The sequence below is a fragment of the Ambystoma mexicanum genome, chromosome 7p (genome assembly GCF_040938575.1).
Source record: "Ambystoma mexicanum isolate Mex_15411 chromosome 7p, UKY_AmexF1_1, whole genome shotgun sequence".
NCBI classification, from domain to species: Eukaryota; Metazoa; Chordata; class Amphibia; order Caudata; family Ambystomatidae; genus Ambystoma; species Ambystoma mexicanum.
In genome coordinates this window covers 180807690-180833940 of record NC_090939.1, presented here as the reverse complement: position 1 = coordinate 180833940, position 26251 = coordinate 180807690, and the positions used below count along the sequence as shown (strand labels likewise).

Below are 26251 nucleotides of genomic sequence, written 5' to 3'. Positions count from 1 at the left end.
ACAAGGGGCCAAAGTCTTATCAAAATTAGACCTACGTTCTGGGTACCACCAGCTCGAACTCCACCCGGATTCTAGGTACATAACGACCTTCACCACCCACGAGAGGCTATATCAATTCAAGCGTCTGAACTTTGGCGTGTCCTCCGCTGCCGAAGTGTTTCAGAACACAATCAGGGGTGCGCTAGCTGGCTTACGTGGAGTCCTCAACATGAGCAGTGACATTTTGGTGTTCACGTCGTCGAAAGGTGAACATATGAAGCGGCTAGAACTGACGCTGCAAAGACTGCAACAGCTGGGCCTGACACTAAATCGCAGCAAGTGCAAATTCTTCAAGGATCGCATAGAGTTTTTCGGATTTAACTTTCATGCAAGGGGGATCGCCCCCGATCCGGAAAAAGTCTGCGACATACGCAAAGCCGCTGCACTGGAGTCACCAGCTGAAGTGCGCAGCTTCCTTGGAATGGTGAATTACTTCAGCCTTTTTATAAAAGGACTTGCGTCACTCTCTCAACCTCTTCCAGCCCTAACCAAAAATGACGTGCTGTGGATATGGGACAAAAGGGAACAAGAAGCGTTCTAAGACATCAAGGTGGCTCTATCCGATCAAGACACCATGGCCTACTTCGACCCTACGGTTGAGTCGTAGATCGTAGTGGACGCCAGCCCCATGGGGTTGGGAGCCGTACTGATGCAGGTGGGCGTACAAGGCGGCATGCGGCCAATTGCGTACGCTAGAAAGGCTCTGTCAGAAACGGAAAGAAGATACTCCCAAATCAAGAGAGGCGCGCGCCATCTTGTGGGGCTGCCGGCACTTCCGCCTCTACATCCTTGGAAAGCCAGTGGTCGTGGTAACGGATCACAAACCACTCATCCCCAATATGGCCTGAGTGTCATCGAAGCCCCCACCACGCACTGAACGCTGGATGCTGTCACTCACAGAATATGGGGTGAGACTCCTATACAGGCCTGGGACGAACTGTCCTGCCAGCCAAATAGCAAACGGGAGCAAGGCCAAGAGGAGATCGTGGCATGTCAAGAACCTATACAAAACATTGTGGAAGTGGCCATGCCCGTAGCACTGTCCAGAGAGGTTGTTGCCAAGGCATCCAACGAGGACGAAATCTTCAAAATAATACAGTCGGCCATCCGGAGTGGAGAGTGGAAGGAGGTTCTGAACAACAACGCCAGGCGGGAGGCGAGAGCGCAACAAGATCTGCAGGTGCTGTGGAAGGTGAAGGACGAGCTCTCGATCTCAGAGGCAGGCATGCTCCTACGGGGCAGACAGATTGTGATTCCCTGTGCACTAGTACCCAGAGTACTTAAACTCGCGCAGACAGGTCATCAGGGAGCTGCGAAAAACAAAGGCGAGATTGAGGCCAAAGGTATGGTTTCCTGACCTACAGGATCGGGTGGGTGGGCACGTGCGGAGATGCTTGCCGTGTCAGCCCGCAAGCTCGGCAGAAAGGGCACCTCCCATCAAGTCCATGGACAGGAGCGACCTCCCCTGGGGGACAGTACACGCTGACTTTGGCTCAACGGGCAGAGGGATGGACTTCCTGGCCGTCGTGGACCAGTGGTCAAGGTACCCCGAAGTTGAGCTAGTGGACTCCACTACGTGTGATCACACCATCGTAGCCCTCGAGAAAATGTTTGCGACCCATGGGTTCCCAAACATCCTGTGTTCAGACAATGGGGCCCCGTTCATGGGGAACCAGTTTGCGAAGTACATGGAAGAGAGGGGATACAACACCGGAAGGTAACACCACTATGGCCAAGGACGAATGGGGAAGCCGAGAGATGAGAACATTGAACAAAGTATTTTGGATCTCTGCAAATGGAGGGGGCAAACTAAAAAGAAACTTATTCGAGTTCCTGCGCGAGTATAGAACCACCCCTCATCAATCAACAGGAGTGTCCCCAGCCTCAGAGGAATCATCCCAGAGCTGGAAGGAAGAGAGCCAGGCGTGATCGATGATGCTCGGGTGCACCAAGAAAGAGTGACTCGGATGAGAGAGAAGGCGAGAGGAGAGGCCTACAGGAAAAAGAGGTAACGGTGGGCGACAGTACTGGTCAAGAACCGCTACCCAGCAGGGAAACTGTCACTCACGTACGAGCCTAAACCCTGGACTGTGACTCACGTAAAAGGATCAATGGTAACAGCGGCCAATGAAATGGGAACAGTAACCCAAAACAAATCCCTGTTCAAGAAATTGGACTCTAGTACCACCGAGAGATCCCTGGAAGGGACTTCGGTGACAGGAGCAACGGAAGCCGATCCGGAGGCCGACTGGCAAGAGGAGTCTGCGCCAAATGAGGTCGTACCGCTGCCGGCCCACAGGAGCAGCAATCGGTACCGATGATACAGGGGCGACAACCCCTAGTGCAATTAAGAGACTACATCATGGACTCAGGAGACTGAGCCGATAGCGCCCTGAAATAAGCGACTCACGTTGAGTCAATGTTATTTTGCATTCTGTTTGTTTCTGTTTAATGAAAAGGAGGGATGTTACAATGCTAAGTGAATGTACGCATGCGCAAGCCTCGTTTGGGTTCATGCATCCGCGTTAAGAATAAATGCGGCCGGAACGGCAGTTGCTGCCGGGACCTCCACAGCACCAGACGTGTCTCTGAGTCTTACTCCGTCTGATTGCGTGTGTGTGTGAGGCGGCCCAAGGCCCATGCTGATACTAACAGGGAGGAACCGACCCAAGGCGCTGTTCGCCTCCCACACCTCCCTGCCTGTACAGACCGGGCTGAAGGGGAGCCCCGGCAGGTCAGGCGGTGGGAGAACCCCTCCCCCTGAAACATTGTGGAAAGCAGGAAGGAGCAGCGAGGGGCCTGAAAGGACCTGGGCCTGGCAGTGAGCCCCGATTCAAAGAGGCCCCAAGACTTCAGTTCGAATAGATACAGTGAAGGACCGATCACATACCAGGCCGCGGCAGTGGGGCTGACGCTGGAGCAATGACGGAGCATGAGCAGCTGGGAGACCCGCAGACCAGACCTGGGCGCCCCGAATGGTTGGAGGGAGAACTGTGGTGAGGATCCGACCTGTGGGGCGGCCAGCCAGCCCGCCCCCCTGCTTAGAGGTAGCTGAAAGGGAGCCCCAGCACCGTTAAAGAATGGAGGGATGCAACAACAGGGGATCGGGGGGGAGCCCTGGTGAAGTTGGAGCCCCTCCCTCCACTATAATGCTGCAGAGGTCAAGAAAGCAACAAGGGGCCTGAACTGACCCAGACCTGGAGGTGGGCCCAGGCCAGAAGTGGCCATCGGTGGGGGAGCCAGAGGACTGGCCTGGACCTGCTGGGGGAACTGAGGGGTATGGTATTGGCCGCCCACAAACACAGGTGACTTGGGGGAGCGCTAACTGGAGGTTAAAGCCGGGTGGACCCCTGCAAAGCGCAAAAGCCCGGCAAGGGCACATGAGAGATTAGGAGCAGAACGTGGAGGGTAGAATCTGGGAAAGACCTTGTTGAAGAGGGGTTGCAACCTAGAGGAGTAAGGGAGGCCAATGCACCTGCCAAGGCAAAATGAGTGCAAAAGGGGATCAGTGCAGCACCCCCTCCTAGGAAGATAATATGGCAGAGGAAGCAGGAGCGGACTGGAGCTGGGTGCCCTGGAAGGCATACATCAGGATATTCATGCTGTCCTCAAGGAGCTGAGAGCATTCTGGGCTGAGGGCCAGGGCGGAGATCCAGGCTACCCCCCTGGGTGGGGGGTAGCCCTGATCTTTCCTGAGTGGATTCCTGCCTCTATCATTCCCAATCACAACTACTCCTCTTTTGAATGCCTTGACTGTAGGCTCTCTCTCCCCTACCCATTCTCTTTGTGGCTACTCTTTACCGGCCCCTTGGTCAAATCGCCTCATTCCTCTCTGAGTGGGCGGACCTCTCCTCCTCCCTCCTGGCATTTACCACTCAACTTCTCCTCCTCGGTGACCTCAATATCCATTTAGACTTGTTCCTTCTCTGTACTCTTCAGTGACCTCTGTGATTCCCTCTCCCTATCCATCCTTCCCTCTGGCCCGACCCACTCTGCAGGGCACAAACTCGATGTCTTGATCTCCTCTAAGCTCCCCCTCTCCATCCCTCTGACCACTCCTCTCTCCTAGAGCGATGACTGCCTCCTCTCCTCTCCTCTCGTCTCGTCTCGTCTCGCCTTCTCTTCCCCCCCCCCAAGCCAAGCCTACCCCAACACTGCCACCTACCTTCTCAGACATCCGGCCCATGAAGCATGTGTCAGTTGCGGCTTTCACCGCCATTTTCTCTCCTCCCCTTTCCAGCTCTGGCTGTCTCACATCCTGACCCAGGATGACCCAGAACAGAAACATGTTGGGATGCTTGTTGTTTTAGTGACACATTGAGATTTTTTTTCTGTGTTATGTGATATCTTCTGTGTCGTATAAATAAGTTATCTGACGTTTTATAAATGTTTTATATGTGTTTTTTAATGTTTAGTACACTGTGTTAGGTGAGGGTAGTGTTTTTTGTTTAAATTCAGTTTGAATTATTTGAATAATAAACTTGTTATACATTTGTGTAAATCAGTTATAGCAGACGGTCCATTTTTTCAGGACTAGTGATGCTGGAAAACCATAGAGTTCCTGTGTGAGGGGGTTGGAGGCAAGTAAACAACACGTATCATCTTGCTCTTTATTGTATTACATATATCTATATCCCCGTTGGTGGAGTAGGATGTTTTCATGTTAATAGCGATTCTTTATACCTATTTAAACATATTATTATCACATCCTGACCCAGCACCGTCTTTGCTCTACTCTTCAATTTCTGATACTCTTGATGCTCTCGCCCCCGTCATGGAGGAACCGTTTGAAGTCCAAAGCCAAGTGCAATTCCTGGTATGACTCTGACCTAGCTACAGTTAAACTTAAGTGTAGGGCGGCTGAGAGGAAATGGAGGGCTTCGTGTTCATCCTCTGACAAACTGGATCGTCGTCTGCTACAAAGACAATACCGACTCTCTGTCCTCACCTAGAAGAGTCCACATTCAAGCTTGTGTCTCTGTGGGATCTAACAACTCGGCCGAACTCTAAATTCTGCAAGGAGCTGGCCAACCCTGCTGCAGTCTCTACCCCTCCTGTTGTCTCCCAGGCTCATTGCAATGCCCTTGCCTCTCACTTTATCTAAAAAACCCAGGACATCCTGTCCACCCACTCCACCCCTCCCCCTCTCCATCTGTGCTTGCTGACCCTCCTTCAGCCACCACCAACCCTCCTCTCGTCCTTTCCTCTTTTCTCCCCCGACAAGGTCGCTAGACAAGTCCGATCTATGAAACCGGTTCATCCCTGCTCCTCTAAAACCATCAAGGACCACATTGAAACCCTCTCTCCGGCCCTTGCTAATTTTTGCAACCACTTCTTTGCCTCAGGATCCTTCCCCTCTGAAGAACTCCCTTGTGCATCCTCTTCTCAAGAAACCCACAGCTGATCCTTCTTGTCCGGCTAACTATCGCCCGATTTCCATTACTCCCTTTCTGGGAAAACTCTTCAAAAAGTTGGCCATCTCTCAGCTTAACCTTCATTTGAATTCTGTTGGCTGTCTCCATGACCACCAGTCTGGCTTCAGAGCTGCCAGAAGCACGGAAACTGCTCTCCTGAACATCCGTGAAGATCTGCTCTCCAACCTTGACTCTAACATTCCCTCTGTCCTCATCCTCCTCGATCTCTCTTCTGCCTTCACACGGTCAACCATACCATCATGCACAACCATCTCCGTGATAACCTGGGTATCACTGATCAGGCTCTGGCATGGTTGACCCCTTTCCTCTCTGATCGACCCTCCCAGGTCCAACTTGGGTCCTGCCAATCATCTATCTTCCTCTCTACCTGTGAGGTTCCTCCGGGATCTAACCTCTCACTCTGGCTTTTCAACCAATACCTGGCAACTCTCACCCACTGCATTGCCGTTTTCCGCTCAAATTTCCAATGCTACGCTGATGATACTCAACTCATTTTCAGGCTGCCCTCTGCCACCTCCTCTCCCTCTCTCATCTCTGATTGCCTAACTGCCATTCAAGATTGCTGTGCTGCCAATTATCTTTGTCTGAATGCCAGCAAGATGGAGATCCTCCTCATCGGCACACCTTCACCATCCTTTGCCCACACTCCCTGGCCGTCCTCCCTTGGCCCTCCTCCTACCCACGCCGGTGAGGATAAGAACCTCGGGGTCATCTTTGACTACACAATTTCCTTCTACACCCAACTCTCCGTTGTCTCTAAAAAAATCAAACTTCCTAATGCACCTCCTCCGAGGTACTCTGCCTTTCCTCTCCTTCCCCCAGAAGCTCATGGTCTCCCAAGCTCTGTTTCTCTCTAGGTTGGACTACTGTAACTTCTAAATCTACCTGCCGCTACTCTTCGCCCTCTGCATTAAACTGTGAGACTTGTCCTTGGCCTCAAGCCCTGGGATCGTATGTCTCCAGCTCTGAAATCCCTCCATTAGCTCCCAATAGGTGCAAGGATTACATTAAAAACCCTCTGCATTGTCCACAAGGCTTTCTGGGGCCTGGGTCCAAAATACCTTCAGCTATCCCTCTGCAAATACCTCCCCTCTCGTGCTCTTCGCTCCTCTACCTCTAACTCCCTCAGGGTCAGTCGTTTTTCAAAGAAACAAGCTGGGGGTAGATCTCAGTCTTCGGCTGGGGCCTCCCTTTGGAAGAGCTTCCCTGCCACTCTAAAACTTGAGGAGAACAATCTCAGGTTCCAGACGCACCTCAAGACCTTCCTCTCTTCTCCTGCCTTCTCTCTGCCTCTCCCCTGCTGATCTGTTGTCTTGGCACCGTGCACCTGGCCACACTCTGTCCTCCAGATCCAGGTACCTGCTCAGGCTGCCACCCTCCCGCATTGCCTCCGGACCACCCCTTGCACTGGGGTCTGTATCGGTACCCATACTGTCCCCCCCCCCTTTTCTTCCTGCACTTATCAGACCTACCCTATCTGCTGCCTTAAACCCAGGACTTGCCAAATGCGGGCTGCACTACCACTGTTTGTTGCCTTTATTATTTATTATTTGTTTCTCCTTTGCTCTGCACTTTCCACTTCTCCCCCTTCCATGTACTTATTCCCTCCCCCTCTCCCTCTCCCAAGCACCTGTGCGTTCTCAATGTCACTGGCCCTAGTAAGATCGTTGTTTTGTTCTCCCCTGTTCCCCTACCTTGACTTGTGGCGCTCTGAAACACTTGTGTACGAGCGCAATAGAAATAAAATACCAAGATCAATGGGAGCACTCACGGAAAGAGTGACAAAAGTAGTAAACCGGGTGGAAGCACTGGAACACACAGCGTGCAGCAGACATGGGTGACGTGGAAGTTGGGCTGAGACTAAAGGAGCTCAAACGCAGGGAAAGATAGATGAGGTGCATGATTGATGAAATTGAGAACAGGGAACAGAAGAACAACTTGCGTATCTGCGGATTCCCTGGCAGAGCCATGGAAACACCACAAGTCCTGGAGAAGTCCCTGTTGAGGCTGCTGCACAAGCTACTGGAGGCCCCACCGGAGAGGGAAATCAAATTCAACAGGGTTCACAGGGGTGCAGGGTCTGGTGAGGGACTGCGCTAAGTGGTGGCAAAATGTCACCATTACAGTGACAAAGAAGAAATCCTCCGAAGGGCGCAAGAGGCGGGCACACTAGAATGGGAAGGAGCCCAGGTGAGGTTCTATCAGGACTTTTCGGTTTACACCTTGGATCAACACTGCAAATGTATATCCCTGGCGTATTCCCTTTGCCCTGGCGTTTGAGCTCAAAGGGTTGAACTACGTCCTACACCAGAGAGAGAAAGGAACAAGTTACTTACCTGTAACTGTTGTTCTCCAGCATGGGCCTGGCATGGATTCACATGCTCATGAATATTCCCCGTCGTCAGGCCGGGAATCCTCGATATAGAAAAAAATCAGTATCAGTTTTGTTTCTGATCTGTCTTTCTCAGTAGTAACCAATCACTGGTCTCTGGGTCATACTGCCCCCAGCCAATGACTGCCCTCTCCCTAAGCCCCGCCCCTGGCACCTATCCTCAGATTTGGTAGCACGTGAAGTGGCAGTATGACCAAGTGAAGAGCCGCAGAGGGGTAGGCGGGAGGGTTTGCATGTGAATCCATGCAGACCCATGCTGGAGAACAACAGTTACAGGTAAGTAACTTGTTCCTTCTCCAGCATGGGGTCTGGCATGGATTCACATGCTCATGAATATAAAAATACATAGCAGTATACACATGCACAACCACGGGAGGTGGCAAAAGGCTCAACATCAAGCAATACAACAAATCAACATTAAGCAACTCTTACCTCCTCACCAGTCTCACCTTAGGCGAACAGGTTGCGCAGCACTGCCTGGCCGACTCTGGACTCCTCCCTGGAATCCCGGTCGACGCAGTAGAATCTCGTGAAGGTGTGCGTCGACCTCCACGTAGCAGCCCTGCAGATGTCGAGCAGGGGCACACCAGACAGGAACGCCGTAGTAGCAGCCATCACTCTGGTCGAATGGGACCTCGGACGGCCTGGCAACGGTCGGTTTGCCAAACGGTGACAGTGCATGATGCAGCCGGAGAGCCATCTGGAAATGGAAGTCTTCGAGAGAGCCTTCCCTTAATTCACAAGTCCAAAATTCACAAACAGCTGTGATGTCTTCCGAAAACTCTTCGTGCGGTCCAAGTAGAACTTCAGCACCCTAGCTACATCCAGCGAGTGCAGAGTCCTCTCAGCCGGCGACGAAGGCGACGGGAAGAAAACTGGCAACACCAAGGGCTTGTTGAGGTGGAAGTCTGACGGCACCTTGGGCATGAAGGAGGGGTGCGTCCTCAGCACCACCCTCGTGTCGTGAAAAGTCAAGTATGGAGGCTTGCAAGACAGGGCCTGGATCTCTCCCACTTGTCGTGCAGAGGTGATGGCCACGAGGAATGCTGTCTTCCACGACAGAAACTTAAACGGCACTGAATGCATAGGCTCGAATGGGGCCCCCATGAGCCTAGTTAGCATCACGTTGAGCTCCCACGCTGGGGCAGGGGCCTTCAACGGCGGGAATGATCGGAACAGTCCTTTCATAAATTCCTTCAACAGTCGATGAGACCACAAGGACGCCCGTCCTGTAGTTCTGGTGTAACGTGAGACGGCAGCCAGATGTACCTTGATGGAAGCGTGAGATAGGCCAGCCTTGGCCAAAGACAATAGGTACGGCAATACTTGAGGGGCCGTAATCCGCAGAGGGTTAATCTTCTGTGCACGGCACCAGACAGAGAACCTCTTCCATTTGTGTCCGTAGCACTTGAGGATGCCCTGGCCTTCGCAAGAACCTCTCTGCAGTCGGCCGGGATGTCGTATCCTCCAAACTATAGTGCTGCAGGAGCCAGGCCTGCAAGTTCAGCGACTCGTGATGAAGAATGGCGCCTCCTTCTCTGGAGAGAAGATCCGCGTCCGTTGGCAGCTTGACTGGTGTGGACGCTGACAAGTCCAGAAGGTCCGGGACCCAGATCTGCCTCGGCCACGCCGGTGCGACGAGGATCATCCTGCACCGGGACCTCTTGAGCTGGTTGACGAGCCGGAGTAGCAACGGCGGGAACGCATAAAGGAACAGGCCGTCCCAGGGGAACGAGAAAGCATCACCCATTCTCCTCGGTTAGGGAAACCTGCTGGCGAACCTCCGCCACTTTGAGTTCGCCGCCGTCGCGAAGAGGTCGATCTGGGGTTCGCCCCATCGTCGGAAGAGTCGGTCCACTTGATCCTGGCGCAGTTCCCACTTGTGGCACGAGTGCAGCTCTCTGCTGAGTGAGTCGGCGATGGTGTTTTTTTTATCCCTGCCAGATGAAAGGGTACCAGAAACATCCCTTGGGCGACGGCCCAATGCCACAGATCCTGGGCTTCCTTGGATAGGGCAGGGGATCTGGTTCCGCCCTGCTTCCGAATGTAAAACATTGTGGTGGCGTTGTCGGTGAAGATCCTCGCCACCTTGCCCTTGAGGGACGTAAGGAAGGACCTGAGGGCCCAGAACACTGCACAGAGCTCCAAGATGTTGATGTGGAGCGTCTTCTCCTCCGGGAGCCAAAGGCCTCTCACGTGGAGACCCCCGGTGTGCGCTCCCCAACCTTCCAGGGAGGCATCCGTCGTCACCGTCACCTGGTGGGCCGGGGCTAGGAAACATGTTCCCGCCATCAGATGAGAGCGGATACCCCACCATCGTATCGCCTGACGGAACGCTTCGTCGAACAGGATCCTGTCCTCGAAGCTGCCCGTCGGCTGAATCCAGTGGGCGTCGAGGAATTCTTGCAAGGGCTGCATCCGAAGTCTGCAGTGGCGCACCAGATAAATGCAGTAGGACATCATTCCGAGGAGGGACTTGATAGACCTCACTCTGGCCACGTCCGTGGCCAGCAGACGTTGCACCTTTCCCAGGATGGTCCTTATCCTTTGCTCCGACGGTGAGGCCCGCCGCGCCACTGTGTGGAGCTGAGCTCCCAGAAACAGGGCGACTTGCGACGGGACCAGGTGGGATTTTGGAAAGTTGATGGAGAATCCCAGGTCCATGAGCAGCTGGACGGTCTTCGCAGTGTGTTCCATGGCGAGCTCCCTTGTCCTTGCCCGTATGAGCCAGTCGTCCAGGTAGGGGTAGACGTGGATCCCCTGCAGGCGCAGCCGCGCCGCCACCGGTGCTAGGCACTTGGTGAACACCCTGGGCGCCGATTTTAATCCGAACAGGAGGGCCTTGAACTGGTAGTGCCGCCCTTTGCCCACCAAACCTGAGGAACTTTCGGTGTCTCTTTAGAATAGGGATGTGGAAGTATGCATCCTCCAAGTCCAACGACGACAGGAAATCGCCCTCCTCCAGCTGTCCCAGCACGTGCTGGAGGGTGACCATCCGGAACTTCTGTGCCTTGATGTATTTGTTCAGTCGTCTCAGGTCCAGGATGGGACGCCATCCTCCTGTCTTCTTCTTTACGAGGAAGTATCTTGAGTAAACTCCGTAGCCCCGAAGCCTCTTTGGAACGAGCTCGATGGAACCTTTCCTGAGCATCGCCCTTACTTCCAACAGCAGTTGAGGGATGTGATTTTTCTTCCTGGCCACGGGAGGAATGCGGGGGCACTTCTTCTGGAACTCGAGGGCGTGCCCCAGGGCCAGGGCGTCCAGCACCCAACGGTCGGTGGAGATGGACTCCCACACGCCGACGAACTTCGACAGCCGGCCTCCCACCGGGGTGCTTCGGCGGGGGCCCGACCCAACTGTCGGTTCAATCTTGCTTGGAGGCCGCTTTGCCTCCTTGACCACCTTGGCGACGACGGCGAGATCCACCTGACTTGCCGCGTCCCCTGTAGGCCTCCTGTGACAAAGATCTTGCCGCTTGACGGTATGTAGAGCAGCTGCTGCCAGCACCCTGTCTGCCTCCGGAGCTCCGAAAGGACGGCCGTCGCTGTTGGAGCACACCCAGTGCACGGGCCGTCTCCGTGTCTGTCTTGATCGCCTGAAGGGACTCAACCGCCTTGCCAAAAAGGTTGTTACCATCGAAGGGCATGTCCAAAACCTTGGTCTGTATGTCCTGGCGGAAATCCGTCGCCTTGAGCCATCCTCGTCGTCTCAGGCAAACGCTGTTGCCCAACTGACGGAAACCGGTGTTGGCGATGTCCGTAGCCACCGTAATGGCGTGGTCCGAGGCAATCTCACCTTCCTGGAAGATTTCCAGGACCTCAGCCCTCTTGGCGTCCGGAAGGAAGTCCAACAGAGGGGCGATCTTGAACCACAACTCCCTGTCGTAGCGGGCTACGATGGCCAGGGCATTGGCCCCCTTGATGGTCGTCGCTGCAGATGAGATGACCCGTCGTCCCATCGCATCCAGCTTCCTACCCTCGCCGTCCGGCGGGGAGGTTGTAGTCGAGGCCGATGCCCCCCCCGCTTTCTTCTTGGCCACCGGCGAAACGACCGAATCCGGGGTAGGTTGCGCCCTAAGGCACAAGGGGGCAGCGTCAGGGACCCGGTACTTCTTTTCGTACCGGTCCCTCTTCGCAGGAGCCGTGGCAGGGTTCTTGAGGAGGGCGAGCCCCTCATCCCAGATGTCATCAAGAAGCGGTACGGTGAGGACTGTCTTCCTTTTAGCCTCGCGCCGTTGGTAAAGGAACCCTTCCTCCTTTTCTTCGGGGCAGAGCTGCAAGAGCTCGGATGCCCTGGAAATCATAGCATGGAAGGATCCAATCTCGTCGGGCGGTGACGCCCGGGCAGGGGGCGACACGTCCCGTCGTCGCCTCCGTCGTCATCCGTTCCCGTCGTAGTCGTGTCCATGCCTGTATCATCCCCGTGGGTAGTGGACCGGGGGGAAGGCAGAGAAGGCCGCAGAGGCGGGAGAGGAGGCCTAGGATGCGTCGTCGTCCTCTTAAGTGGTGGGCTCTCAGAAGGTCCTGGCTCCGGTTCCCCCGTCGGGTCTGGCTCAGGTACCTCCGTCGGGGGAAGGGACAACCTAGTCCTCATCTCCGAGCATAAGGACTGGATGGCTGACAAAATGGCCGCCGAGGTTTCCTGCGGCGCCAGAAACGACAGGAGCGAGGGCTCTTGAGGAGCCTCGTCTGCGACACCGTCGCTCTCGTCGTCGCCCTCGTCAGGATCCCTCCCGATGGGCTGGGCCTCTTCCACGACTTGGATGAGCTCTTCAGAGGTCGTGTCCGTATCCACGATGGCCACCAGCCCCTCCCCCACCCTTTCCAAAGAGGACTTCATGGGGGTCTTCTCGATAGGCCTGAAAGACGACCCCCTCCGCGGTGGCAGGGAGACTGGTACCTGAGGGTGCCTCCACTGGTGTAGCCTCCATAGGCTGAGCCAGGGCCGCGGCGACATCCTCAATCGAGGTTTTAGCAGTGTGAATTAAGGCCAACGTCACCTTCTGTACGCCTGGGGCCTTCACCTTGGGGGGAGGGTCCGAGCCTCGCTCCGCCTCTGCCGGAATCTTTGAGATCCACCGGGGCCTCTCCAGGAGCTTCGCCGGGTTCTCGGACTTCCTCTTACCCGAGCCAGAGCGTTGGCTCATGGTTGATGGCGCCGGGGAGAATGCGCCCTGCCTGGCAGCCGAGGAGCCCGACCGTTCGGCGCTCCCGGTGCCGGTGGACTCGCGGTGCTTAGCCTTTTGTTGGGCCCCCATCGCCGGGGCGCCCTCACAGGACTTAGAAGACTGCTCAGACTTCTTATTCTTCTTCTCGCCTGACGGGCTTTTCCCTTCCAGCCAGTTGGCGAGATGGAGGTGGCGATCCTTCATGGTCCACTCCGACATGTTCCCACAAAACGCGCAGTCCTTTTCCTTGTGCGTCTTGTCCTCATGGAGACAGCAGAGGCATAACGAATGCTCGTCCTCCTTGAAAACGTTCTGAAGCTGGCATCCAGGGCAGGTCCTGAACAGCTTCCCGGGTGTCGAGCTTCCTTTCTCCTGGGCCATCATGGCCATTATGGGGTAGGCCTCGGAACTTCTGGAATCCTCCAAAAGCGTAACTCGACGAAATCTTCACCCTTGAGGGGCGTAGAAACTCCGAAACGGATCCCCGTTGATCGGATGTAGACACGGTGGAGCTTGAGGCTCTATTTAACCGAAAAAATTAGAAAATCACCCGAAAAAAGCGCGAAAACGCTGCAAAAGCTCGAGAGCTACAGCACGAGGACTCCCAACACTTGAATGTGCGGTAAAAATCTGAGGATGGCTGCCAGGGGCAGGGCTTAGGGAGAGGACAGTCATTGGCTGGGGGCAGTATGACCCAGAGACCAGTGATTGGTTACTACTGAGAAAGACAGATCAGAAACGAAACTGATACTGATTTTTTTCTATACCGAGGATTCCCGGCCTGACGACGGGGAATATTCATGAGCATGTGAATCCATGCCAGACCCCATGCTGGAGAAGTGGACAATCTCCTCAAGGAACTGGAAACCGAGGAAGCACAGCCAGAAAGGGAAAGTCAACACCAGCTGAGGGAACGTTTTAAGAGCGCATTTGCCGAGCCTAAGGAATACAGGAAAGAGGGGAGCTTGAGACATGCTAGAAAAGCAAGGGTGCGGCAGTCACTGCCCCCGAAGTAAACAGAGATAGTAAGAAATGGGCATGGTGGTGGGACATTGAATAAGTTGGTGGCCCCCTTGGGCACAGCAGTCCGTTGGGGAGGAGGAGGCGAGGCCGACCGCTATTCTCCACATGCCCTGGTGTCCTAGAGATCTGCAGGTGTCGCTACGTAGTTGGGCTATATGCCCTGAGTATTCAAGTTTCGTTCTTGGGGTTGTTGTTTTGGGCTAGAAAGGGTAATCGGAGGGAGGGGATAAGGGAGGGCCGATGGAGGGGGTGGGGGGGAGATCCGGCAAGAACCCTGGATAGGACAGAGGTTCCGGGTATAGGGAAAGTTCCCAGAAAGGGAGATGGTTGAGTTGAAGGTGGCAACCCTTAACCTTAAGGGACCCAACTCCCCAAACAAAGGATCACTGACATAACATGTTCCAGTCCCTTCAGCTATCTGTTTTGTTTCTACAGGAAACGCACTTTAAGCAGGGGATGGAACGACCGTTACAGAGTGGGGCAGTGGGGCAAATGTTTTGGGCCTCTAACAATGACCACAAAAAGGAAGGGGTGGGAATAGTGCTGGCAAGATCTTTCTACATGAAAGGGCTCCAGGTAAAGGGGAAATTTGGGGGAAGATTCTTGGCACTCAAGCGCCAGGTGGATGGAGTTATGTTTACCCTGGCCACGGTATATGCACCTAACGTAGGCCAGCTCCCCTTCTTGAGGAGGATCTTTGTGGCATTAGAGGAATGGGGGGGGGAGACTTTAATCTAGTGGCCGACCCGAGGTTGGAATGGTGGTCAGCGAAAGAGGGAGGGAGTGTCCACCAAGCAAATGGGGAAAGAAAATGGGGACTTTGCGGCCCTATTGGAGGACCACGTCTGGAGGGCATCCTACTCCCAAACGGATGGCTACACGTTCTTTTCGCCCCCACTCTACTTAAACTAGGATATTACTTCCCCCAAGTTACAGACAGTTACGTGGTCGGACCAGGAGATAGTTATGGCATCTTGGCAGTTTGACACTAAGGAGGGTCGCCCCAGCATGGCGATGTAATGTCCTATTCAGTGACCCGGTTTTAAGGGAATTCCTGGGAAAGGAGATCTGTTCCTTTTTTTTTTAGACCAATAATACAGGGGTCAACTCAATTAAGTGTGTGCCGCCGCCAAAGCCACGATACGGCCTTATATCCGAGGGCGCACGGAGAAAGCAGGGGAGGGGGCTCATTGAGAAGAGACTACGAGAGGAAATATGAGGGCTCAGGGCACAGCTGAATGGGGGTGACGAGAGGGGGGGGTCGGGGACAGGAGAGACCTGCTGCGAGACATCCAAGATAAGAGACAGTCCTTACATGCTACATTAATAGGTGAGGTAATCAAGAAAATGAGATATACTAAACAGTATTATGAGAAAGGGGACCGGGTGGGTCACTGCTGGCTAACAGGGTTCGGGGCAGCAGAGTAGACAGGTGGGTTGAGAGGATTAGGGACACAGATGGGGAGCTGGTGGGGCCACAGGAAGGGATCCCTGGATGCTTCGTGGATTTCTAGGAGGCATTGTATAGAAAGGTGCCGGAACCAGGGGACATTGCGTTTAGGACATATTTGGAGGGTCTGGCAATCCCAAAACTCGTCACAGAGGCAATTGAGGACTTGGAAGTCAACGTCACGGCTGAGATGGTGGCAACAGCCATAGGGAAAATGATGGCCAGGAAAGCCCCTGGGGAGGACAGGCACAATCGATTTTTATAAACAATTTCAAGCGATGGTCTTTAACGCCGTTAGTAACAGCGGTGCAGTGCCCCTCTTCTTCCTGGAAGCAATAGTGGCGATACCAAAACTAGGGAAGGACCTTACATATTGTCAGACATATAGGCCCATCTCACTCCATAATGTTGACACCAAACTCCTTGCACAGGTATTGGCAACGAGGTTGGCAAGATACCTCCCGAAGCTGATCCACCCCAACCAGACAGGCTCCATTAGAAATAGGCAGGGGCGGATAACCTCCGGAAATCCCTCCATGTGCTACACGCGCACTCCCGAGGTTAGAGAACAAAGAGCACTGATACGGTCTCTCGATGCCGAAAAGGCCTTTGACCGTGTTAGTTGGTCATTTCTGCAGGGGGTCCTGGCAGCGGTGGGAATGGGGGAGAAGTGGATAAGCTGGGTAGCAGCCCTCTATTAGAGGCACAGGGCAAAAATGGTAGCGAACGGGGAGGAATCGAGGGCCTTCTGGGCTTTGAAGGGGAACTCGGCAGGGCTACCCCGTCGCCCCTCCTATATGCTCTTGTAATGGAGCATGGCTGATAGACATCAGGGAGGACAGCCAAATATGGGGGTTCTTGGGTGGTGGGGGGGTCGAGTACAAACTTAGCCTTTTTGCGGATGATGCCCTGCTATGCATAACTCGACCCCGGGTATCACTCCCGAAATTATTAGCTTGATTAGGGTGTATGGGCAACTATCCGGGTTTAAGGTGAATTTTAACAAGTCAGTGGCCCATCGGTGGGTAGGGGAAGGCATCCAGTCGGCGATTACCTGAAGGAACTGGGCTTTAGCGTTCTGGGGGATTGGTTCCGTTATCTAGGGGGTGAAAATCTTGAGGGACCTTGGTAGCCTGTATGGTAAAAATGGCCCTCCCCTGTGGGAAAAAATTAATGTGGACCTAGAATGGTGGACCAAGCTAAATCTGTCCTGGATGGCCAGACTTAATGTTATCATGATGGTAAGTCCTCCCCAAACTTTTATTTTTGTTCCAGATGCTCCTGGTTGTGGTTCCTGCGGCCTTCCTAGAGGAGGTCAAACGTAGGCTTCTGAAGTTTCTGTGGGCGGGGAAGAGACCCAGAATAGCATATATATTTCTCACACTCACAAAGGAGGTAGGGGGGTAGAACGTTCTAACTTAGACGACCCAGTTACGCATACTCATTGACCATCTAGAGCCGCAATCTGAGAAATAATGGGCAGCTATGGACAATTTGATCCCCGACCACGGTCTCCGAGGGTGAATGGTTATGGGTGCCCCAGAAGGAGATTCTGCGTAGGGTAATACAGCACACCCCTTACTAGAGGTGTTCTGGAGGGTCTAGAAAGAAAGCAGCAGCATGAGGTGGATTTCGACCTGGTCCTCCCCCATGTTGTATCTGGGCCCCTGTTGAGGAATTTGATAGCAGAACCCCTACAGTTCCAGGAATGGTACGAGGCGGGCCTCAGTAGGGCAGGACAGATGTTTGAGAAAGGGGAGTTCCTATCCATGAGCGCACTTAAAACTGTCTCCACATAGGTCGACTCTCCCAATTTCACCATTTGCAGCTGAAGGGAGCTCTCCACGACGTGCGATGGGGGAACAACCTACGAAGAGATCTCGCAACCTTTGAGTTGTTACTCTAGCAGGGCAGAGACGCAAAGGGCTGTATAGCGAGCCTGTACAAGATACTGTTAGGGGTGCAACTCCCCCATGGGTTTGCGGCTAGAGAGCGATGGGCTAGGGACCTCCAGGTGGATTATGGCTCTTGATGTGTAGACTGGTCACACATTCTACGGCCTCTCTCCAATATAGAATGCAGATGATTAAGATCCTACACCATTGGCACCAACCTCTCGCCCCCCCCCCGACCAAGATGTATCCGGGAGTGGACTCACAATGCTGGAAGTGCCGATGCCCTGGTGTAGACTACCACCATATGTGGTGGAGATGTACACATATACAGACTTATTGTGGGTGGAGGTCCTCTCATGGATTAAGGGGGTGGATGGGATTTCAAGAAGTTTGTCGTTCTGGGGGCTGTTATTTGTGGTGTGGGATGAGCACGAAGGGTAAGACCAGGGGAACCACATGACCTGTACGATGTGTGTGGCAGCTAGGTGTTGTGTGGCACACTTTTGGAAACGGGACAGAACCCCCATGGAGAAGGACTGGCTACAGAAAGTCAGGGGGATTGTATATATGATGCATATTCTTAATGAGTCCAGGGTGAGGATCGGAGAGCTGTGGCTACCCTTTTTTGCTAAATATGGCAGTTAAGCGGAATTACGGAAGGAACTAGGGTGGGAAGGGAAAGGAAGGGTTGCTGCCTTTAAACTGTTATGTGATGTTTTATGGGCTACGTGTTGGAAGGGAAAAAAGGGGATGGGGAGGGAGCGGGGAGAGGCGAGACCGCATATTATGGTCATGACAAGTGATCAATTGCAAATAATGTTTACTTTGTATGCTGTTCGTCTCTATTATAAAGAATACTAATAAAATGTAATTTAAAAAAATTCTAACGAGGCGATACATTACAGTCTGTCGCCAAAGTGTAAAAGAAAAGTGGAAAGAACGGAGATGGTAAACAGGGAAATGACCCATGTTAAAGATCATGTAGAACACAGGATTCCCTTGTGAGTGCCACTGATGTCCAACAAGGTCAAGCGGACAATGCAATGAGCACCATCTTCTTGTTGGGTTTGTCGCAGCTGCATAATTTATCCAGAGCAATGAAAAGACTCTTTCTGAAAGCAGTGCTGGCTCCCACCTTCCCGATCAACAGTTATTATTTCATTTTATGAGGCTCTTAATATGATCTGTGTTATGAACTGATTGCTTGAAACGTTTGTATTAATCAGTACTTTATTTCCATTAGTATCTGTACAAAAAGCAGATTAAGTTTGCTCATGTTCGTTCATCTAACATGGTTTACTAGAAAAAGAACCAATCTGCGGTTTCTCATCACATGGACGGTAAACACGGTCAAGCAGACTGACTTAAATGTCATTTGATTCTCGCAACAATCACTTTGCCCTTCTTAGGAAGTGCAAAGTCCACTTCCTTGGCCTTTCCATGGCCAGCATCAGGAAGTCATTCACCACACCCTTAAGCACAGATATGTGGGTTATATAACACTTGTTGGCATTATTTGATTTATTTGGCATTTGCTGCTTATCCACGGTGTGTGGTGCTCATTTATCGACCTCGGAAGGATGAAAGGCTAGGTTTGGCCCCGCCGGGATTCAAACTGAGTTAGCAAGCTCTGCAGGGATGTGCTACTTGACCGCTTAATATTAGTACTTCCACTTTCGATGCATGCTAATATGGATATGGGCCTTGTCGCAATAAAACAATTCGCCAAATGTTCACTTTACAATAATTTCTAGAGAGCACTTTCTATCGTGAATGATTGCCCGCTATTTTCACTGCATGCCCAGTTAGGAGATCACCCAAAAAAGCAACGGTTTAATATATTAAAGGCTGGAATAATACAGCTGTTTTACAGTCTGCTCGGCATACGTGTTGGAAGACACAGTACGCACTTTCTCAAGCCATGTACAATCGTTTAGTTGCTTGCTACTAGTGGAAAAAAAGAACAAGCAAAAAAATAAAATAATAAAGTCAAATCACGTTAAAGACCCCCCTTCCATCATTGAATAACCGGGAAATGACAAATGGAACGTGTAAGGAATGTTTCATGGCATTAACTGCTCAACACATCAACACAGAGGAAACTATTTGTTGATCGCCTGCTCCAAAAGAATGAAAAGACAGCAGAAGGACTATTCAGCGTTGGCAGCCTTTTAACAGCACCCAAAAGTCGTCAATTCGCCGAACTCTATAAATGAAAAGTTCAACCTCATTGATATTCAGATTGTTGGCCTAGTGAAAGGTATAGCATTCTTTGCATCAGAGAGGAATGTCGGAATCCGGCATGTAGCCACAGATCAGGCGAGCCAAAAGAATGTCAAACTTCCTCGGATTTCCCCAAGAAACGCACTTGCACGATATTTTAAAGGGACAATAGGAAGCTCAAACTCGCACAGATTTAGTGCAAGCACGGTTTCATTAACTACCCACCAGTACTATATGGATTTGTGATTGAACATCACAACTGTTGACTGTGCTCCTCTCAGTGGTCAAACAGTACTATCATGTAAACAGCTTTTGTGTGATCATGTGTAGCTCCTGGCCCAGCTTGTGTTCGGCTAGGAGGGACTACATGCGTGTCCCTGGAGGGGAATCTAGAAATAAAAACACAGATACCAAGTGTAGAGAAACATTTTATTTAGTATCTATGTGTGTTTTTTCAGGGACTTAGCTTAACTGTACCATCCAGTCCCCCATGAGGCAGGAATGATGGGAGAAAAAAGAAAAAAAACAAGAAAAAAAAACATTTGACAGAATCTCCCCTGCCCAGGAACGGGCTGGGCAGGAGAGACAACGTTCTAAAAGTAGACCAGTGGAAAATAATGGTAAAGGAAAAAAAGGAGAAAGAAGGAGGCACCTGAGAGCTGCTCTCTAGGTGGGGTGGGGGAGGCGCTGTGGTCGTTGTGGCAGCATGGCCTTGAGCGTCACCCACCCCACCCCCCAAACCCTAACAACATTTAGAACTGGGATGCACAAGTCCGGTGCGGCCTGGCATCTGCCATGGACCCACACTGCATGCACCAATGGGGCACAGACGGCCCGAACAGATACCAGACCGGGCGGGTCCAACATTAATGATCCCGGGCAGTGTGTGGGTGGGTGGCCAAGGGAGAAGAGCAGGTCAGCCGGGACAGAGCCATGTGAGTGTGGTGGCCCGGACCAGGCAGCACTGTCGTGCCCAGTGTGTGTGAGCGGCCCATGGAGAAGAGCAGGGCGGTCTGAGTCACGTGCTTGAGGTGGCCCGGACGAGGCAGTGCTGCAGTGCCCCTGTAACAGCCCACCCCGGGGCAAGCAGGACAGGGCCAGAAAGGCCACTTATCTCCGGTGCAGCCCTGGAGGAGAAAAGAGGGAGGTGGCGGCTGAAGTCTGCCACGTCAGGCGGGCAGTGAAGAAAAGTCCCAGGTCACAGAGTCCTCATGGCCATGCTGAAGAATGGAGGTGCGGCACAACATCCAGGGCTCGGAAGAGTGCTAGTTGATGCGCCTGTATTCACGGCAGTGAACTGAGGCGGCGTCCCTAAAGGGATAACGCCAGAAGAAAATCACACAGCAGGCATGGAGGCAAGTGCAGGCAGCCACCCCCGGAAAGAAGTGTGCAGAGGGGTGTGGAGGTGACGCTGGCCGGCCCCATGGGCAAGGGGCTTACCAAAGAAGACCAAAAGCACTATGGGGAGCTGCACTGAGCCTGAGTCCCACTGTGGTGGATGGGGCCACGTGAAAGACATTTGATTGGCATGGGCCGCACAGGGAGGTGGTAGGCAGGGCACCACAAAGAGATGGACAATGCCAGGGGCACACCCCATCCAGACACCAACCACCATACCCAGGACAGTACCATAGGTGCTGAAAAAGGGTGGCTAGCTGCAGCAGCCACCCTCATGTCATAATATATATTATTTGTTCTTTGTAAAGTATCTAAATACACATTTATGTGCATATATATTCAAGTGTGTATTTGTAGGTTTACTGTAATAGTTATTTATAGTTATTATTGTGCATGTGATTAAGTAGGGGAGGAGACATAGTTAGGAGTTTAGATAAGGGAGGAAGATGATATGGAAGTTTTGCAGTGAAACCTGGCTTGACAGAACGGTGATGCGGCGGTCGGCAAAGCCCGCCTAAGGGACAAAAGCACCACTGAGGCCATCTCTTGATCTTTCACCACAGTGGATGGTGCCAAGTAAGAAATAGGGGGCTGTTCCATAAGGGTCTACCTTTGACGCCCTCTCAGGGATGGTGGACTGGTGGGGAAGATCAGTCATCAGGAAATCACGCCAGGGGAAGAGTGAGGACTATTAATATAGTTATTGTGTTGGGTTTTTTGGGATCCCTAAAAAATCCACTGCGTTGTTATTGTTCCATACATTTGAAGGAACCTGGTAAGAACTCGGAGCATAGCCAATCTCCAGTTTTGACATCACATTTATCTGCAGATTGCATAGCGTCCCTCCAGCTGGGCTGGGGGGTGGCTGGTTCCTGTGTGACAAGTCCCAGAACTGGGGTGAGCACCTCATCTTGTCTGGCCAGGGCATGAAAAGCAGGGGCTACATTGAACGCAGCCTCTGGCCCATTTTGGCCAAGCCAGGATGGGTTGGATACTTATCCCCTAATCGAAATAGAGAAATGAAGACACACACGGGGGTAGAGAAAAAACATGGTATTTAGTTTCCATGTGTTTTTTCAGTGACCTATGTAAACTTTGCCTTCCAGCCCACCATTGGACTAGATGGAATGGTGAATTAGAAATAAACATTGGACAGAGCCTCCCCTGCCCAGGAGACAAGGTTCTAAAAAGAGACCAAACAGCAAAGGAAAAGGAGGCATTCGAGAACTTTTGAAGAAACAAGAGGATCCTCAAACTCACACAGACTACCCACCAGTACTATTATGGATTTGTGATTGAACATCTCAGTAGTCAAATAATAGTATCATGTATGCAGTTCTGGTGCGGACATGCAAAACTATGCACGAGAACCCCATGAAATTCCAACACCTGACAAATAGCGATACACAAGCAAGTGGATCAACCTTACCTGTAGGTGGAGAGGCGAAACCTGTACCCTGTATGGTGTGCCTCCCAAGGCAGCATTGGAAAGAGGAGCAGCAAGAACTGAAAACTGGATGGACTCTCCCATCACATTACAGCAAATAACCTGAGGGTACACAAAGGAGAGCTTTAACACCAACGCTTCCTCGGATCCCGCAGATCACATATTTCCCCCATGCGATCCTACAGTGAAATGCGCATTGCTATAATAAGACTGGAATGCAACGTTAATGTTAATTAGGAAAACTGACTGCTTATACCCTTACCAGTTTTTAAGAAGTTGAAGCAGTTTAAGAATGGCATTTTTTGGTAACGTGCATTTTTCAAACAAGCAAGGCAATAAAATAACATTTGCAATAATGCTCAGCAAAAATATAATGGGGGAGCGAGGAAAATGGTTAGAATACAGTCGAAACAACTGCTCGGTTTGGATGCAAGAAGGTAAACAAAACAGTTGCCAGAAATGGCATCACTAGAGACGAAAGATACAGTTGAATGTGCAAAATACTCCGTAAGTAAGAAACAAATAGACAAACAAGTTACTCTCTTACCTGGTAACTTTCTTTCGATGGGATGGTCCGACGACGTATTCCATATCTATGACAGTAATCACCACAGCTGTGCTGCTTCGGAAAAATTTTCAACGTCTGCGTCGATGACGTCAATGCGCCGCTCTCGAGGACCTCCTCAGACGGCCGACGTCACTGGATATTATAAGTAGGAGCACGACACCCGTAGCCTTAGCTGTAGTTTTTTTCCCAGAACGTGTGGCACCAGTCTTCTGCCAGTCTGACCACACAAAGCCTTGCGGAAACGTAAGCTGCAATCGCATAAGAAATTCTGTAGCGGGGAAGCCAGGGAGGGAGCGATATGGAATACGTCGTCGGACCATCCCATCGAAAGAACGTTACCAGGTAAGAGAATAACTTGTTCTTCGATAGGATTGGGTCCTCCAATGTATTCCATATCTATGACAGACTCCCAAAGCAGTACCAATGCAAGGAGGTGGGAAAAGAATTTAGCAAAAGAAATATAGAATGCTCAATCAAATTGCAGAGTAAAGGACCGCCTTGCCAAAGGCCAGATCCTGCCCCTGGATGAAATCGAGGGAGTAGTGACGTTCAAAAATATGTACCGAAGCCCAGGTGGCTGCATCACAGAAGTTACGAATAGGAACACCCCTCTGTAGGGCAGTAGAGGCAGCCATACCCTTGGTAGAATGGGCCCGTAAGCCGACCGGTGGGTCCTTACCCGCCAAGCGGTAACACTTAGAAATAGCCAGAATAATCCAGCGAGACAAAGTCTGTTTCGTCACAGCTTGTCCCAAACGCTTTCCAGCGTAACCAATGAAGAGTTCATCGTCCACTCCGACCCGGGACATGCGTGAAAGATAAAAGCTTAACGCTCTCCTAAGATCAAGCCTATGGAGCCTCTCCTCTTCCTTACCAGGATGTGTAGGAGGATAAAACGCCGGAACAACCACCTTCTGGCCTAAATGAAATTCCGACACCACCTTCGGAAGAAAGGAAGGACGAACTCTAAGGACAACCCTGTCCTTAGGAAACACAGTGAAGGGTGGCTTAACTAAAAGTGCCTGTAACTCACTCTGAGAGCGGAAGTGACCGCAACCAAAAATACAGTTTTAAGAGTTAACAGTCTCAAAGGGCATGAATGCAAAGGTGCCAACGGCACGGTACAGGGACTTTGTTGCTGGCCGAGAGCAACAACTCCATCACGTCTTCAGGGAGGTCCCAATCCTTATACCTCAACCTTTCAGAAACCAATCGTGAAGGTTGAGGGATCTGACCTCTGGCTGGAGAACCTGACCCCACTCCCATGAGAGCAGATCGTCTCGGTAGGGAAGACGACGTGGAGGGCAGATGGACAAGTCGAGAAGGTCTGGGTACCAGGTCCTCCGGGCCCATGCCGGAGCAAGGAGGATCATCCGGGAACCGAACCTTCGTAACCTCTGCAGCACATGCGGAATGACGGGGACTGGAGGAAACACGTACAGCAGTGGGAATGACACTCCACCACAAACGCGTCTCCTAAGGCTCCTTGCAGAGGAAATTCCAGCGAGCAGAACCTCTCGCACTTCCGGTTGACACTGGAGGCGAAGAGATCCACTTGAGGGGTCCCCCAAAGGGCGAAGATCTCCAGGAGAATCTCCTGAGCCAACTCCCACTCATGAGAGATCGCGCTCTGCCTGCTCAGAGCGTCCGCCGTCTCGTTTTCATCTCCGGCCAGATGAACTGCCGAGATCGAAACTTCCTGCTGGATTGCCCAGAACCAGAGCTGCATCGCCTCCCTGCACAGAGGAAGTGAGCATGCCGCCCCTTTTTGTTGAGATAGTGCATGGCCACCGTGTTGTCCGTCAGGATCAGGACATTCTTCCCTCGCACAGTCGGCAGAAAAGCCTTCAGGGCTAGCCTGGCGGCCCTCAGCTCCAACAGATTGATATGGAGTCTGGACTCCGACGGAGACCAACGACCGCTGACTGTCAACTCGTTGGCATGAGCTCCCCATCCCGTGAGGGATGCGTCCGTCACGATCGTCACCTCCGGCCAGGGTAGACAAAATGGAGCCCCCTTCATCAGATTGTCTTCAACGGCCCACCACAGAAGGTCCTGGGCGACCGAGGACGGCACCTGAACAGGGTTCAACATCCTGCCGGAGGACTGAGACCACTGGAGCTTGAGTGCCCATTGCAAAGATCTCATCCGCAACCTGGCCTCCGGCAGCAGAAGAATGCAGGATGCCATGAGGCCTAGCAATCTCAAGAACTCGAACGCTGGGAGACTCTGGACAAGCTGAAACTTGTGCACCATCTGCTGAATGTGATGAGCCCTCACCTGGGGAGGAAAACACTGCCCCAGACATGTCGAGCACTGCTCCGATGTAGTGGCGCCTCTGAGTTGGTGTCAAATGGGACTTCTTTAAGTTGAGGGAGAAGCCCAGCTTGTGGAGGGAGTGGCAGGTGACTGACAGATGATCCAGGACTTGCTCGGGAGAGCGCGCCCTGATCAACCAATCGTCCAGGTAGGGGCAGATGTGAATCCCCCCTTTCCTGAGGTGCGCTGCCACCTCCACGAGCTTGGTGAAAACCCTGGGGGCGGAGGTCAATCTGAACGGCAGGACCCGTAACTGAAAGTGCGAGTCACCAACCGCGAACCTCAGGTACTTCTTGTGCTTTGGATACATCGGCACATGAAAATAAGCGTCCTTGAGGTCGAGAGACACCAACCAGTCCTGAAGTTGAAGGGCCTGGAGGACTTGAGAGAGTGTAACCATCTTGAACTTGTCCTTCCTGAGGAGTTCAAACCGCGCAAGTCCATGATGGGTCTCAATCCCCCGTCCTTCTTGGAAATCAAACAATTAGGGGAATACCATCCCTTGTTTTTCTCCGCTACAGGCACCAGTTCTATGGCGCCTTTCTCCAACAGGGATTGAATTTCCTGCGCAAGGAGCGGATCCGGACTCTTCAAAGTGAGATTCCCCGGTGGATTGTCTTGAGGCCTCTGCCGGAAAGGAAGACAGTAGCCGTGGGTTATGATCTCCAGAACCCACACATCTGAAGTAATGGCACGCCACTCTGCAAGATGCTGCGCCAGCGTTCCCCCAACCGGCAACCATGGGACATGGCCACATGACTGAGCTGAAGCGGCTGCGGCGTTGCCTGAGGGCAAAGAGGCAACAGCCGAGCGGCCTTGGTACCTCGAGTACCTTGTTTTCCACCTCTGGCACTCCTACGGTGGCCCCTTTGACTGGCAGCTCCTCTCACTTTA

The 26251-nt window shown here is 52.4% G+C and overlaps 1 protein-coding gene across 1 annotated transcript in view; it reads right to left on the bottom strand.

Moving 5' to 3' along the window:
- The window catches only part of C2CD2 (C2 calcium dependent domain containing 2), a 1192289-nt gene that overhangs the window by 848765 nt on the left and 317273 nt on the right, over positions 1-26251 (bottom strand). Inside the window, exon 4 of the mRNA XM_069636030.1 lies at positions 22453-22572. Coding sequence (XP_069492131.1) covers positions 22453-22572 — 120 coding nt within the window. The remainder of the gene's footprint in view (positions 1-22452; positions 22573-26251) is intronic.